General features: G+C 43.9%; 1 protein-coding gene across 2 annotated transcripts in view; it reads left to right on the forward strand.

The window, feature by feature from the left end:
• Positions 1-13,662, forward strand: part of TAOK1 (TAO kinase 1) — a 70,251-nt gene that overhangs the window by 46,930 nt on the left and 9,659 nt on the right. The window contains exons 13-19 of one of the 2 annotated variants that reach the window (XM_064677470.1): positions 1,162-1,296; positions 1,872-2,108; positions 2,873-3,001; positions 4,585-4,788; positions 5,302-5,541; positions 9,076-9,288; positions 10,356-10,538. In XM_064677470.1, the coding sequence (XP_064533540.1) occupies positions 1,162-1,296; positions 1,872-2,108; positions 2,873-3,001; positions 4,585-4,788; positions 5,302-5,541; positions 9,076-9,288; positions 10,356-10,538 (1,341 nt within the window). The remainder of the gene's footprint in view (positions 1-1,161; positions 1,297-1,871; positions 2,109-2,872; positions 3,002-4,584; positions 4,789-5,301; positions 5,542-9,075; positions 9,289-10,355; positions 10,539-13,662) is intronic. The other variant, XM_064677471.1, reaches the window with a different exon arrangement.

Consider the following 13,662-nt stretch of genomic DNA (forward strand, 5'->3'; position numbering starts at 1 on the left):
TTGAAGGTGTAAAATGGGAGAGGATTTGGTTGGCACAACAGCAAAAAGTCAACTGCTTCCAATCCCGAGTCATTATCTGCAGGTTCTATTATTGTGCCCCAAATGTATGAACGTGCACTGGAAACTTGGGAAGGTTGCTGTGAAAGTCGCTTATTTTTGTTAATTCACTAAAATTATTTTACTAATTGAATTGTTTTGAAAGCAGTTTGCTTTATTGGGAGGAGTTGGAATGGCAGGTTGTAAATAGGCTTGTTTAGTGGATGCCCTTAATTTGCAGAGCACTCTTTTGTCAGACAATAGGATGTGAGAGTTCCACCTTCTTACCTCCTCGTTAGTGAATTCTTAAATTCAAGACCCACAACAGTAGCTGAAATCTGTTCTGCAGCTTCCCAGCACTTGATTTGAATATTTGGTTAGTGAATAAAGGTGCATGGAAAAAAGAAATGGAGTGGAAACCACTTCCCTGCTTTCCCTCTGCCCGATGAAGGGTAAGCTGGGCTAGAGTTCCTCGGAGCCATGCTGCCATGGAGGGGTTACCACTCGTTAGCTCAAAGCACCACCGTTTCCCTGGCTAATGATAGGTGTGGTTAGAATGTCTTGTTCTTTGCCCAGATATGCAACAAAGACACAGGTATTTCCTCGGGGAGTTAATTAGTGTATCATATCTAACTAGTAATCGCGCTGTGATGAATGACAAACTCAAAATAAGAATGTGGAATACACCATGACAAATTCTAAAATTTGCTTTGAGGTGTTTCTGCAGTGGGTGTAATGAAAATCTTCTGTCTTTCAGAGTTACAAAGATGTTGGGTTTGTCTTTCAGACTTGATAAAATCTACTTTATACTTTTCATGTTTTGTTAAAGTAAACTGTTTAACTCGTCTTTCAGTTTTCTATTTATTTTTCTCATTTTCAGCTCTAATTAGTAATTTTCCTCTTAGTAATAAAAATTCACAATGAAATTTCCAAGAGCGAAGATCCTAGATCAGAGCTTTTGTCGCAGTATATTCCTTCACCCATCTTATTGGCAGGAGGATGTTTCAGGGCTGATGAATGTAAAATGTTTTTCCTTCCTTTTGTAATGGGTTTTGGAAAAAAAAACCCTAAATCTTTAGTAACACAGATTCTTTTTATTCCCTGATGTTCATATTTGCTGATAAGGAGGAAGAAAACTACAGAGAGGAGTCGGATCCTCGAACAAGGGCATCAGAACCCCAGTCTCCTCCCCAAGTATCTCGCCACAAGTCTCATTATCGCAACCGAGAGCACTTTGCTACCATACGCACAGCATCGCTGGTACGTGGAGGTTTCATTTTGATGGAGTTGTGTAGGGAGGGATGCTTTGAACCACAGCTCTGTGCAACTACTTAGAGCTTGCAGGATTTCATCAGAATGTGAGCTATCCTCGTTGACTGAGATACTATCACTGAAATAGTTTAGTGTCAGCTAATAAAGCATAAATGAGACACCTTGGCCAATGTAATTTGTGTATATTAAATAGTTTCAAACCCAATGTGCCCAGTACAATGTAGGAAAGCATTTATAATAATAAGCTGGCTTTTATTTTCATATGCGTATTATGAATATTTGTGTGTGTCTATATATCCACCCTCATTGCATTAGGCTAAAAGGCCATTATTTAGTACCAGCTTCATAACAATTGTACTGTTTTTCTGCTGGAACCCATGTGAGCTTATCTTCTACAGCAGAATTGAGTTTTTAATCTGCTCTGCTGCCATTAGGATGTGTGCTTTTCTTTACAACAAAATCATATTTCTTTACTGAATCGTTTTCTTTTGTGGTTTGAAGACTGCTGAAAAGCAGATTAGGCAGCATTAACTTCCTTTGGCCCGATGTGGTTATCTTCCTAGGTGACAAGGCAAATGCAGGAACATGAACAAGACTCTGAGCTCCGAGAGCAGATGTCTGGCTATAAACGTATGAGACGGCAGCACCAGAAGCAACTGATGGCATTAGAGAATAAACTGAAGGCAGAGATGGACGAGCATCGCCTCAGGTTGGACAAAGATCTTGAAACACAGCGTAACAATTTTGCTGCAGAAATGGAAAAGCTAATTAAAAAGCACCAAGCAGCCATGGAGAAAGAGGTAGGAGGTTACTGCTTATCAGACCAGCCTGTGTTTGTCAGTTACGTTGAATTGTCCACTTCCCCTCACCAGTGATGGCAGTGAGCAAAGTCTCTTACATGTCTTGTGTTCAGGAGCCAAGCAAATTGCTAATTAGAAAAAGGCTAATAAATCACCTCCTTACACTAAGGGGTGATGTAACTAGAGGACAGGTATGTCCTTTACCACAGCGTGTTAACACTGAATATTAGAATACTGACCCCAGAAAAAACACTGTGAGGGCTTTCCCCTCCCTTGCCATGGATGTGCTGTCAATAACTGACTCCATCGAGTGTTGTGGAGGCAGATTAGCCTGCGGAGAAATGTGCCAGCCACACTTAAATGTTCACTGTCTAGTTGTGTATGGATATGGGAGTTTTATGCTTTTAAATAATTGATAATGAAGTGGTGCTGCCTACAGCAGTTATTATTGATTCTTTTTTCATCTCGGGTCTCTCAGTGGAGGGCTGAGGATATAGTTTATCATAAGGTGTTGACTTCGTTAGACAAGACTAGCTGAACAATAGGGCTGAGGGAATGAGGCACTGGAAAGGGACTCTGCTGGGTGCTTTGATGGGATGGGGAATGAGGAGAGAGTGAGGGCAAGCTCCTGGGATTTTCACTTATCCAGAGTCATCGTGAGTATCATGCTGACTGTACCATGAATTCTGGGTCTTGGTGCTGAAATGGAACGCAAGCTGTAATCCATTGGGACTCAAACTGATCTGCTGCTGGCTTTGTCGTAGGCTAAAGTGATGGCCAATGAAGAAAAGAAGTTTCAACAGCATATTCAGGCCCAACAGAAAAAAGAATTGAACAGTTTCCTGGAGTCCCAGAAGAGAGAATATAAACTTCGTAAAGAGCAACTGAAAGAGGTAACTCATCTGTAATGACAAATGTGAATATAGTGCAGCGTGTGATACAGTGTGAGAGTGGTGAACATTCAGAAATAAAGGTGACACTGTGCACCAGAGATCTTTCACAGGATTACAGCAAGTTCTGCATTTCACGAGCAGAGTCTTATTCATACTATATTTGTTTCATATCTTTGACCTTAGAATAAGAGAGTTTATTTATTTATTGGCACTTACATGTTTATCATGAAAGTGCTTACCTCTCCATTGTTTAATGTTGCTTTTTAGCCCAAAACATGCAAATTTGGCAATCTTAAGGAATAAAAGGATGTAGTCTATGAAAGGTCATGAGTGTTTTTCTCATACCTTGTTGCTACAGAAAGGGGTCATGCACTGCAGCAGTTCGTGGTTTCTTATGACTTAATGATATTTCTGCACAGGATCAAGAGAATAGAACACTAAACATGACCTGCATTTTTTTTAGGGAAAATACCTGAAAAACACTATTTAATGTAGAAAGTTGTGTAATTACTTAATAATCACTGCATTGTAGTGAAAATCAAGATCTCTGTGAAATGAAGAGAAACTGTAGGATCAAACTTCCTGATTCTTTTTGTGGACTGAAACTGTAAGGACTATAAATAATTTTTTTGAAAGAACCATTTAGTGCTCAACCATCAACTTGTGTGATGCAACTTTGGAACTTGCTCCAAAGGGGAATATTCCCAAACATAGACATTTCCCAGGAGAAAAAAAAGGCTAAAGAGCAGCAGAGCCAAGAAAGATCTAACAAAAACTATAGTAGCGTGGGCTCTTTATAATAACATAGAATCTTTTTCTAAGTGGGCAGTAGATCACAGAGCACCAAGAAACACTGAAGAAATACAGAGGAGTTCTGTCTCATACTTCAGTTGAAATGTATCACAACAAGTCTTAATTACTGCATGGGTATCTCTAGTATGCAATTCAAGCAAGCAGAGTCTTTTGCCAAAGATACTTTAAGCTATGTACTGAGTGCAGTACAAATGTGGAGTTTCACCTGTGAACTTCATTATATTGTTTTCGTAAGTTATGGCATCTCAGTGAGTGTCTCTGCCTCAGTGAGTTACTGTAAAATGGATATGTGTTCTGATCAAGCAAGACAAATTTTCAGATCTGCTTCATGTGGCTGGAGTTATGTTTGAACAACAGGATGTCAACGCTTTCCTCCTCCTTTAAGTCCTTTGGGAGCCTGTAAAAATGTCTGTCGGGCAGTATGGCAGGACCTCCAAGTGTTTTCAGTGGCAAGCCATCATTTTGATGTTTTGAGCTAATATATATGCCTGGAGACTGTGGATACGAACCAGCATTTTGGCCAGTTAAAACGATCAGTGCAAAAAAAAAAGTTGTAGTTTAAATTTGCTTCTCTGTGAATTGTCTCCTGGAACACCCTTAGAATGTGATATGAAGCATTTTGTAGAGGCTGGGATGTTTCTCCAACCAGCCTTGGAGAAGAGAGGGTAGAACAGCTTTGAGACATTGTTTATTAGTCAGGTCTGTCCAGTTGCTCACGGCCAAGGAGGTTTGTGTGACTGTTTCACAATTGATTCTCTTGCTGTTATCAGGAGCTGAATGAAAACCAGAGCACTCCAAAGAAGGAGAAGCAGGAGTGGCTCTCCAAGCAGAAGGAGAACATCCAGCATTTCCAGGCAGAGGAAGAGGCCAACTTACTGAGGCGTCAGAGGCAATACTTGGAGCTGGAGTGTCGCCGCTTCAAGAGACGGATGCTCCTTGGCCGCCATAACCTGGAGCAGGACCTGGTTCGGGAGGTAAGAGAACAGGCAGAGATGAGACCTGGAATCATGTGTATGAAGTGCATCTCACAGGAGCACCTGCAGTCCAGCTCCAATCAAACGGAAGTGTTAGTTACCACATCCAAAGTGTTTTGGTCAAACAATGGTTCGATGCTTTGAAATGCCATCTGGTAATCCCTGTGACATTTAGGGATCATGCGGCATCGAATATTCAGATTAGTGTCCTATTGCAGGAGAATTGTTAGATCCAAAAAGTTATCAGACACAACAGTTACAGTCCTTTCCAGAAAATGCTTACTGTGAATCCTGTTGAGCATCTAGAACAGGAAGAAGAAAAGTGAAATGAGGAAGGAAAAATTACCGGTGGCGTTGCTGTCTGCTGCTGATAAGACGAAGAAACTCTGTGCTCTGTCCTCAAATGCCTTGGAAAGAGAGAAATGCCCTTGTGAACAAAGCGAAATGTCACTTTGTGAACGGAAATCCAAGTAAGTACAAAGAATCTAATAATTCCCTCTGTCCTCCTGTTAGGAGCTAAACAAAAGGCAGACACAGAAGGACCTGGAGCACGCCATGCTGCTGCGTCAGCACGAGTCCATGCAGGAGCTGGAGTTCCGCCATCTCAGTACCATCCAGAAGATGCGCTGTGAGCTGATCCGACTCCAGCACCAGACCGAGCTCACCAACCAGCTGGAATACAACAAGCGCCGGGAGCGGGAGCTGAGGCGTAAGCACGTCATGGAGGTCCGGCAGCAGCCCAAGAGCCTGAAGGTACTAAGGGATGTGGGAACTCTGGGTGCGAGCTGGTGGTGGCGGAAGAGGGGTCTGTTACAGCTCAGTTCTTGTTTGCACTGTGGGCAGGGCCAAGGTACTTGGAAGCTCTTTGAAAGGTGTCTGCAAGCACCACGGCAGGGGTGATCAGGGTTGCAGTGTATTGCAGGCAGGCCACGGCAGCACTGTTCCCTCCTTTTATTTGGAAAGCTCTTCTCAGCAATGTCCCTCCCTTTTTGGGGTATTTAAAATGCATTTAATCTTTGCAGTACCCTTCCCTCCCCCTTTCTTTTTCCTACACCATTTTCTGATCCTCTTCTCCCCCATAGACAAGAATAAAATCTGTTTTTCTGTAATGAAGCACTATCATTTAAAAACCAAAACCAAAAGCTTTTGTGTTGCTGTGTGCATCAAAATGAACTGCACTATCAGGCTTGGCTAACTCACCTGGTTACTGTTTTTATATTAAGGCTGACATAGTAGCAAGTGGGGGGAGGGGGAAGAGAGAGACACCGGCCAAGTGCAGTGTCCTCAGGAAGCTCCTGGCACTGACCTTTGCTGTGTTGTCTCTCCTGGGTTTCTCATGCTGCCCTTGTAGCTGTGGTGGCTGACCAGAACTATGAGGCCTCTGTAATTGAGGCTTTTAGTGTTTTCATTGTAAGCCTTCACTTCATCCAGAGAAGTCCAGTGGTTTATTCTGAAGTGTCTGAGAAGGGAGTATAAGGCCTTTCACAAAGCTGCCTGGTACATTCCTTTGAGGAGGCAGACTTCTTCTCTCCACCCAGTGTTCAGCTGTGCCAGTAAAAAAACGAGTGTATGGCATACTGAGCATGGGGTTTCTTTTTTGTTCTAGGTCTTTCCTCTTCATATTTCCCATCTGATTTAGTTTTTCACCACCTGCAAATTACCTTTTTACAGAGAAAATAACCAACTTGAAAATAAAACTTCAGAAAAGAAAAAATTACACCTGATTTGTCAATATTAGAATAATATTAAATAGTGAAAACCTGGCTTGTAAGAACAAGGGACCATCTGATCGCTGTTGAGAATCTCCAAGGATATAGTGTATAAATAGCTGATGACTTCACAGGGAAGCTGTGCTGCACTCTGAGCTGAATAAAACTGAAGCAGCTGTATTAGGTTGATCCTTCTGAGATTAGCATGAATGAGTTCTGCCTCCCCAAGGTGATGCGGTGCAAACACGAGTGGGCAGCATGTCCGTTCTCCTTCCCTGGACAGCAGGATCCGTGGTCTCTCTGGGCTGCAGGGACTTGGCTGCCCTCTCACCTCTGCAGACTCTCCAACCCCCTCCCTTTTCCAGGGAGGACAGGGTTGGAGCGTTTTGCAGGGAGCATGGAAAGCTTGCACTTTGCTTTGCATGGCTGTTCTGTGATTAGTGAAGGATTTCAGGCTTGAGCTGTCAATCCTGCACCTTTGCGTACACACAGTGCTAATAATGCAGCCTGTGGACAACCGTTGGGTTTGTAGCACAATCCCCTCTTTATTGAGGCTGTTCTCTAGCATTAACTCCTTCTCCTGCTTCTGACTAATGCAGGCAAGTATTCTTAATTGAACAGATAATTTGACCATTTGTTCAGTTTCTCTCTCCAGCAACGTTTTCCCTCAAGGGCACGTTTCAGGCTTTCCCTTTGTTATTTAGTGAGGCCCTTTGTCCTGGAAGCAGGTTTTTAACGGTCAGTGTCTGTTCTGTGACAGCACCAGAAGGACCCATAGCTAGAATTCACCCTTCAGTGAAAACGGCTGTTATTGTTTTGAGTGTGTTAATTGTGATGCAAATACCCTCTTGCTGGTATTTCACAATAATAGGTCAAAATGATCTTGTCAGAAGTCTGACTGGAAATCTTACCCCTCCCTTCTGTTTCCTGTTGTTAAAACCTTTGGATTGGAAGCCTGTAAACAGAGTCTGGTGTCCAAGCAAGACTTCACAGAAAATGAGGACAAAATAGGTTGATAGTGTTTTGCTGTGACCAGGTCCCTGATGGGAATGTGTAACCTGCTGACACTTCCCTTAAGGACAGGGAGAAATAACCTTAAAGGTTTCCTGGAGGGAAATAACTTTCTGTGAAATTTAGAAAGGTTAAAAGCAATGCATTCCTCTCTGTGATACATGTTTTGGTTTGAATGAAACCCGTGTCTGTCCTGTTTTCTGCATCAGGTTAGCAAAATGTTATTGTTCTTTTATGCAGCAAAGTGTGCTGGTATCTAAATTGGGCTGGATACCTTTCGAGGTGGCTTCAAGTGCTGTGCTTTCCACCTGCCCTGCTGAGTCTTGCGTTAATGCCAGGAGGAGCAGTGGAGGAGCTGATGTGAGGCATGCACAGGTTCATATCCCAGAGCTCCTCCAGCTTACTTGAAGGACAGGAATCTGGTTGTGTATTCTGTTCCTGTCTCCAGTGCTTCAGGATTTGGCAATGGTGGCCAAGGGGAAGGCCCATAGTGTATACTGACTGCCTGGTGTCTGATTTTAGTAATTGGGGTTTATTTATTTCTTTATTTATTCTTACCATGGTGAACTTGACCATCTGTCAGTTAACCACCATTGCTCATCACTTCTGGGTTTTGCTTAGTTAGAAGTATCCTTGCCAACCCTCCTGCAGAAACATACAGAGAACCCCAGAACACCCTCTTTTCCAGGGTCTTAACATCTTAGTAGATGTTAACCCTCACGAGCTGCTCTGGAGGCAGGTAAAAGGAAAAAAGTAATTAATTTCCTCAAGGTCCTACAGCAAAATCAGATCCTGATACCTTTTCCAGGACTGGTGTTCGTCAACCCTGTGTGCAATCACAGTTAAGTCTCTAAACAATACAGAGGTGGTAGCAAGTGCAAAGGGAGGAAAACTCCATCTCCAGTAAGCCTCCAGTGGGACTGGGGAATTGTTTTGTTTGCTAGACTCACACAATGCTAATGTTCTTGTGGTGTACATTTTTAAGCATCTAATATTTCCCAGCCGTTTTTGAGTTTCTTTATGAAAACCAGGCTCTTAATATCAAGGGTTAGAATACATCTTTATTTCATCAAACCCTCAGTGGAAAAAGTGTCATTCTTTTTCCCTGTCCCTTCCCATGCACCGGATCTGCTGCTTTTCATAACATTAAGTGCTGTTCATATATATGTGCCATACAAGCACAGTCATGTGTAAGTATGGCTTTTGGTGCTAATAAATATTAGTCCTGTCCCTCAAGAACTTTTCTTGAAAAGCAACACCCAGGACTGGATCCAGTCCAGTGACAAATGTGAGGCTCTTTGTGCAGAGACAGCTGTATTTAGGCTGGAGCTTTGTTATAAAAGTGTCTGTATTGTAATTGTTTCACACAGTAGCAATGTCAAAGCAGCTGCAGCAATAGTCATTGCCTCTTGTGTATTTTGCTTCCCTCCTTGCACTGTAGATGTTAATATACATTTGTGGATTCTTGAACTCATATCCTTAATGTAATCCTAAATATCCATTTGAATGGATATTTCGCTCATTTGAAACATGCTGGTTTTTTCTTTGTGTCCCCTCCATCTTCCAGTCAAAAGAACTACAGATAAAGAAGCAGTTTCAGGATACATGCAAGATCCAAACCAGACAGTACAAAGCACTGAGAAACCATCTGCTGGAGACCACGCCAAAGAGTGAACATAAAGCTGTCCTCAAACGGCTCAAGGAGGAGCAGACCCGGAAGCTGGCTATCCTGGCTGAGCAGTATGATCACAGCATTAATGAAATGCTCTCTACACAAGCTGTGAGTCGCCTCTGAGGGACCCAGGGTTCCTCAGCCAAAGAGGGATGTTTGCATTTTAACGGCTCTGTATCCTGACAGCAGGCTTTCTGCTTCCTTGCTGCACATGCCATACCCTGCACAGTCCTTCCTCTGTGTTTAAAAAGCAGCATTCAAATGCAGAGGAAAGACACACTACCCTCCCCAGGCAGGCTGAAGCTGAAGCTGCTGTTGCAGAGATGCAAAGTGATGCATCTGTGTGGCCAGAGGACTGCTTTTGCATGAAATGTGGCAACATAAACATCCCTGTTAGAGCATCATTAGTGTGCATCTGGCTGTCATAAGTCATTTAGCTTTTGATTTGTTGATATTACCAACCAAAACATGTCCCACTGGTGGAAGATGCTCATTGTGAGTCATAGAGGAGTCCAGAGTTTTGGCTGTAAATCTGAGGGAAAAATGTTGTGAAAGTTCTGTGATTCCTTCTTTAAGGAATGACCACATGAGCAATGCTTCAAGTCCTTGCTACAACTGAATGTGCACTTTTCTTTGCACTTCCTGCATATTGCATCCTGCTCACACTGCTTTCTACATCAATTTGATGCTGTGAGGCAGGGTAGCTGGCTTCATTTATGATGGGAAGGTTAAAAGTTCAGTGTCCTATTGCTTTTAGGTTTATTTCATTATATTCTTTTGCCCAAGTCCTGCATTGGCGGGACTGTGGTCTTAAGTCTCCTGTGTACAGGTAATTGGTTAATCCGGTTGAACAGAGCAAGAGAGCTTCTCTTTGCCTCTAGCAAAAGGAGAGCTGAGGATGTTTGCACCTCCAGCAGTCTGGTCTCTGCAGTGTGGATCGCGGTTCCTGAGGCGCCACTGCTCATCAGCATCACTTGCATCAGTGCTGTGGGCTCACTGTCACCAGTCTTTGTCACTATAGGTCCTCTGTTCAGCGAAGCGAAGTACAATAGAGACCAATTGTATTGCTGAGAAAACAATGTCCCATCCCATTCTCCCCCTCCCCGCGGTCCTTCCCTGGAGTGTCAGCAGTGGTTACCCCATGGTGAAACGTCTCTATTGTCTGTCCTTCCCAGCTGCGTTTGGATGAGGCGCAGGAAGCAGAGTGCCAGGTTTTGAAGATGCAGCTGCAGCAAGAACTGGAGCTGCTGAACGCATATCAGAGTAAAATCAAGATGCAGGCAGAAGCCCAGCATGATCGGGAGCTGCGTGATCTTGAACAGAGGGTATCCCTCCGTCGGGCCCTCCTTGAGCAGAAGGTAAAATGGGCATGTGAGCATCCTTAGCATGCTCCATATTTCAGATCTTAAATTGCACTTATCAGTGAGAGAGAAACTGCTTTTGCCTTGCTGTATATAGTAACACAGATCATTTGGGTATTTGTCTCTCTGGGGTGAAAGCTCAGTGACACACAGACTAAACTTTTTGCCAGCTCAGCCCTCCTTTGTGAGCAGCTTCTGGCTGGGATAGAACTGCCTGAAGTGTGCCAGAGGGAGCTGTGCCTCTCTGGGCAGAAGGGAAAGTGAACTGTTCTCTCTGAGCTGCAGATTAGCTTCCCTGGCTCAACAGAGAACAGACAGTAACAACCTAAAGCTGGGGGGGGGGCTTTGGGAATTAGCATAATATCAGTAGTAGGTCTTTGAGGAGAGGGAAAAAAAGCTAAAATGTATTTGAGACTGTGTGTTTTGTGATAATAATATTTTACTGCAGATCTACTCCATTTGTCAGTCTGTGGAGACCAGGCTGCAGCTTCCCTATGAAATTTTGTGTCTCTGGAGCAAACTGAAGCAGCCAGAACCACAAGCATGGGGGGCAGTTGCTCCTTGTTGAAGTTTGTTTTTCTATGCAGTGTCAGACATGTGGTGTGTATGGAGGTGTAAGTGGCCTAGACAAACCAAGGGAAGGGAAATGCATCAGTCAGTGAAAGGAAATACACAATCACCCTTCCTCCTGCAGTTCCTTTCCCCTTGGATTTGCCCTGTGGGTGCCAGCCATCACCATTCACACTACAGTTCCCAAGTTTGTTGACCAGTGATTATTAAATTAGGGCAATTACTCTGTGGCCTCGAGGTTCTTTACACTTCAGTTCTCCCAGAGGCTAATGGATGGGTACTGGGGTAGTCCACATAACACTGCTCCACCTCATGGCCAGCCGAGGGAGCATCCCCAAGGATACAGCACAGTCCTGTTCAGCTTTGGTCTCCTGCAAGTGGACACGACTCTCTGAAAACAGCTGAATTTGTGAAAGAAGAGTTCCCATGTGACACTGACGTGTGCAATAGCTGTCTTTAGACACCATCACTAGTTATTTTGGTCCCAGCTCCCGTCACAGCCTGGCATTTGAGCATGGATTTATGCTGGAGGTGCATTGCCCTCTGGTGGCATGAGCTGCTCTGGGAAAGAAGTGTGCCACAGTGAGCCAGTGCTTGTTCTGTGGGAGCAGCATGTGTTGCAGATAGTGTTATGTTAAAAGTTGCAGTGAGGCCAGTGACTTAAGGAAACTCACATCAGCCAGTAATAAAGTTGTAAGACATCTTTCATTGTGGACCAGGATTGAAATCTCTGTTTATGGAAAGCCCCTGTGGAGCATTTGGCATCAGTAATGGTGGTAGGAAGCTTGGCAATGCTATTGCATAGAGAGGAAAAAAAGGATAAAAATAAGACCTAACATGATCTTTTGTGTGTTTGTATTCCCGTATTGCCTTAGAGTAGCAAAAAATTTGATAGGGCTTCAACTTCCATAGGTTCATTTGGCAGTACATGCAGTCCTGGCACATGCAAATCACAGTCATGGACTAACAGTGAGACCTTGGTGGGGTTACAGTCACTTGGCAGCAACTCAGGGGAAAACATGTGGGTGCAAAGGCAGACACATCCTTCTTTTGCAGGGGTGTTTTTTGGGAGGAGAGGTGGTGTTCTGTTTTTGTAAGAATTAAGAGTTGAGAGTATTCTGGTGTGGGTCCCTCAGCGATGTCACCTGGTATTTGCTGGCATGTGCTAACTGAAGCTGGCAGCCAGAGAAAGGGCAGGTATGTGCACAAGATGAGTGTCTGCATTTATATGCGCAAATAAATGTGTAGCCTGTGGCAAAGTCAGTCCCTGGTGTTCAATAATAAACCAGATTCCAGAAGTTAGTGTGTGCATAGGACTCTGCTTCTTTCTCAGCAGACTACTCTTAATTTTTAGTGGTGCCCATCTCCATAACTCACCAGAGCATAAGTGTCCAGGCCTGGAATAAAGAGGGAGTAGCCAAGCCCCATCCATGTGCAGCCTCCGAGTGCCAGAGGCTGAGGCACTGTACAAGCCATACCCTGATGCATTGTTGTTTGTGTTGCACCAGTAATGAGCATGTCCCAAGAGTCTCTTTAAAAGACTTCAGATTTACTCATTTCCTTCCCACATGCCTCAGACACTTCATCTTCAGTCCTGCATCCCAAGGCCATTTGAGGGATGTCATTTTAACGCAGTGTCAGGCCTGTCAGTGAAGTTCAGTTGCACCAAGTCCTGTGTGTTACCCTGTCACAGAGCCTGAAAACAGTGACATGCCGAAGACATTGAAAAAGGAGAATTCTGCTTAGATAGCAGGAGTGGGAAAAAAAACAAGTGGAGCATTTTAAAGAGCTGATGTTAGAGAAGGCACCTTCTTCCTCTTCTGCCTTCATGGCTTTCAGCGGGAATAGTGAGCAAGGCTGCTCCATGCAGAGTCTGTCATTCACCTAGAGCTAAGAAACAGGCAAGTGGAGAAGGAGTTTCTGAAAGCCCCAAATGGCTCAGGAGATGACTCATGCTGGAGCAGATTGTTTCCGAAATTCCAGATGAAATCACTTTGCATATTCCCTGACTCAGGCAAGAGAGCACTTACAAGTACAAGGCTCTGCCCAGTACCTTCAGCGCAGACCAAGATAACACCTCTTGGCCACATTGCTGCTGACAGCAGGGAGATGCCAGTGAGCTGTGCTGAAAGTCTTGGCTGCTGCTTTTTACCCATTTGGTCTTTTTCAACAAGGCCAAAAGTAGCTTTTTCAGTGCTGGCAAGAAGATAATGGTTCTTTGGTTTTCCACCTGACTGCAAAACTTCTAATAAGAAAGGCTTTCATCCCTGTCTGGTGGGTGTCAAGAGGCCGTAGCCCTGTGTTTTTGGTACTTAGAGTGCTGATGCCAGTGCCTCTACCAAAGTACTCTTGGAAACCAATTTGGAACAGTGTTATGGGGAAGAAATTGGAGTTGCCAGCTTGCATATCATCTAGCTAATAACCTGCCACACAACTCAAACAGCACTGCCTACGTCCTTCAGCCACACACCCTGGAGAAAGTACCAGGGTAGTGAAATATGAGAAACCAAATTAGGAAAGGGGTGGATAGGAGGTGATAAATACATGAGCT

Source organism: Pseudopipra pipra, chromosome 21 (assembly GCF_036250125.1).
Source record: "Pseudopipra pipra isolate bDixPip1 chromosome 21, bDixPip1.hap1, whole genome shotgun sequence".
Lineage (NCBI taxonomy): Eukaryota > Metazoa > Chordata > Aves > Passeriformes > Pipridae > Pseudopipra > Pseudopipra pipra.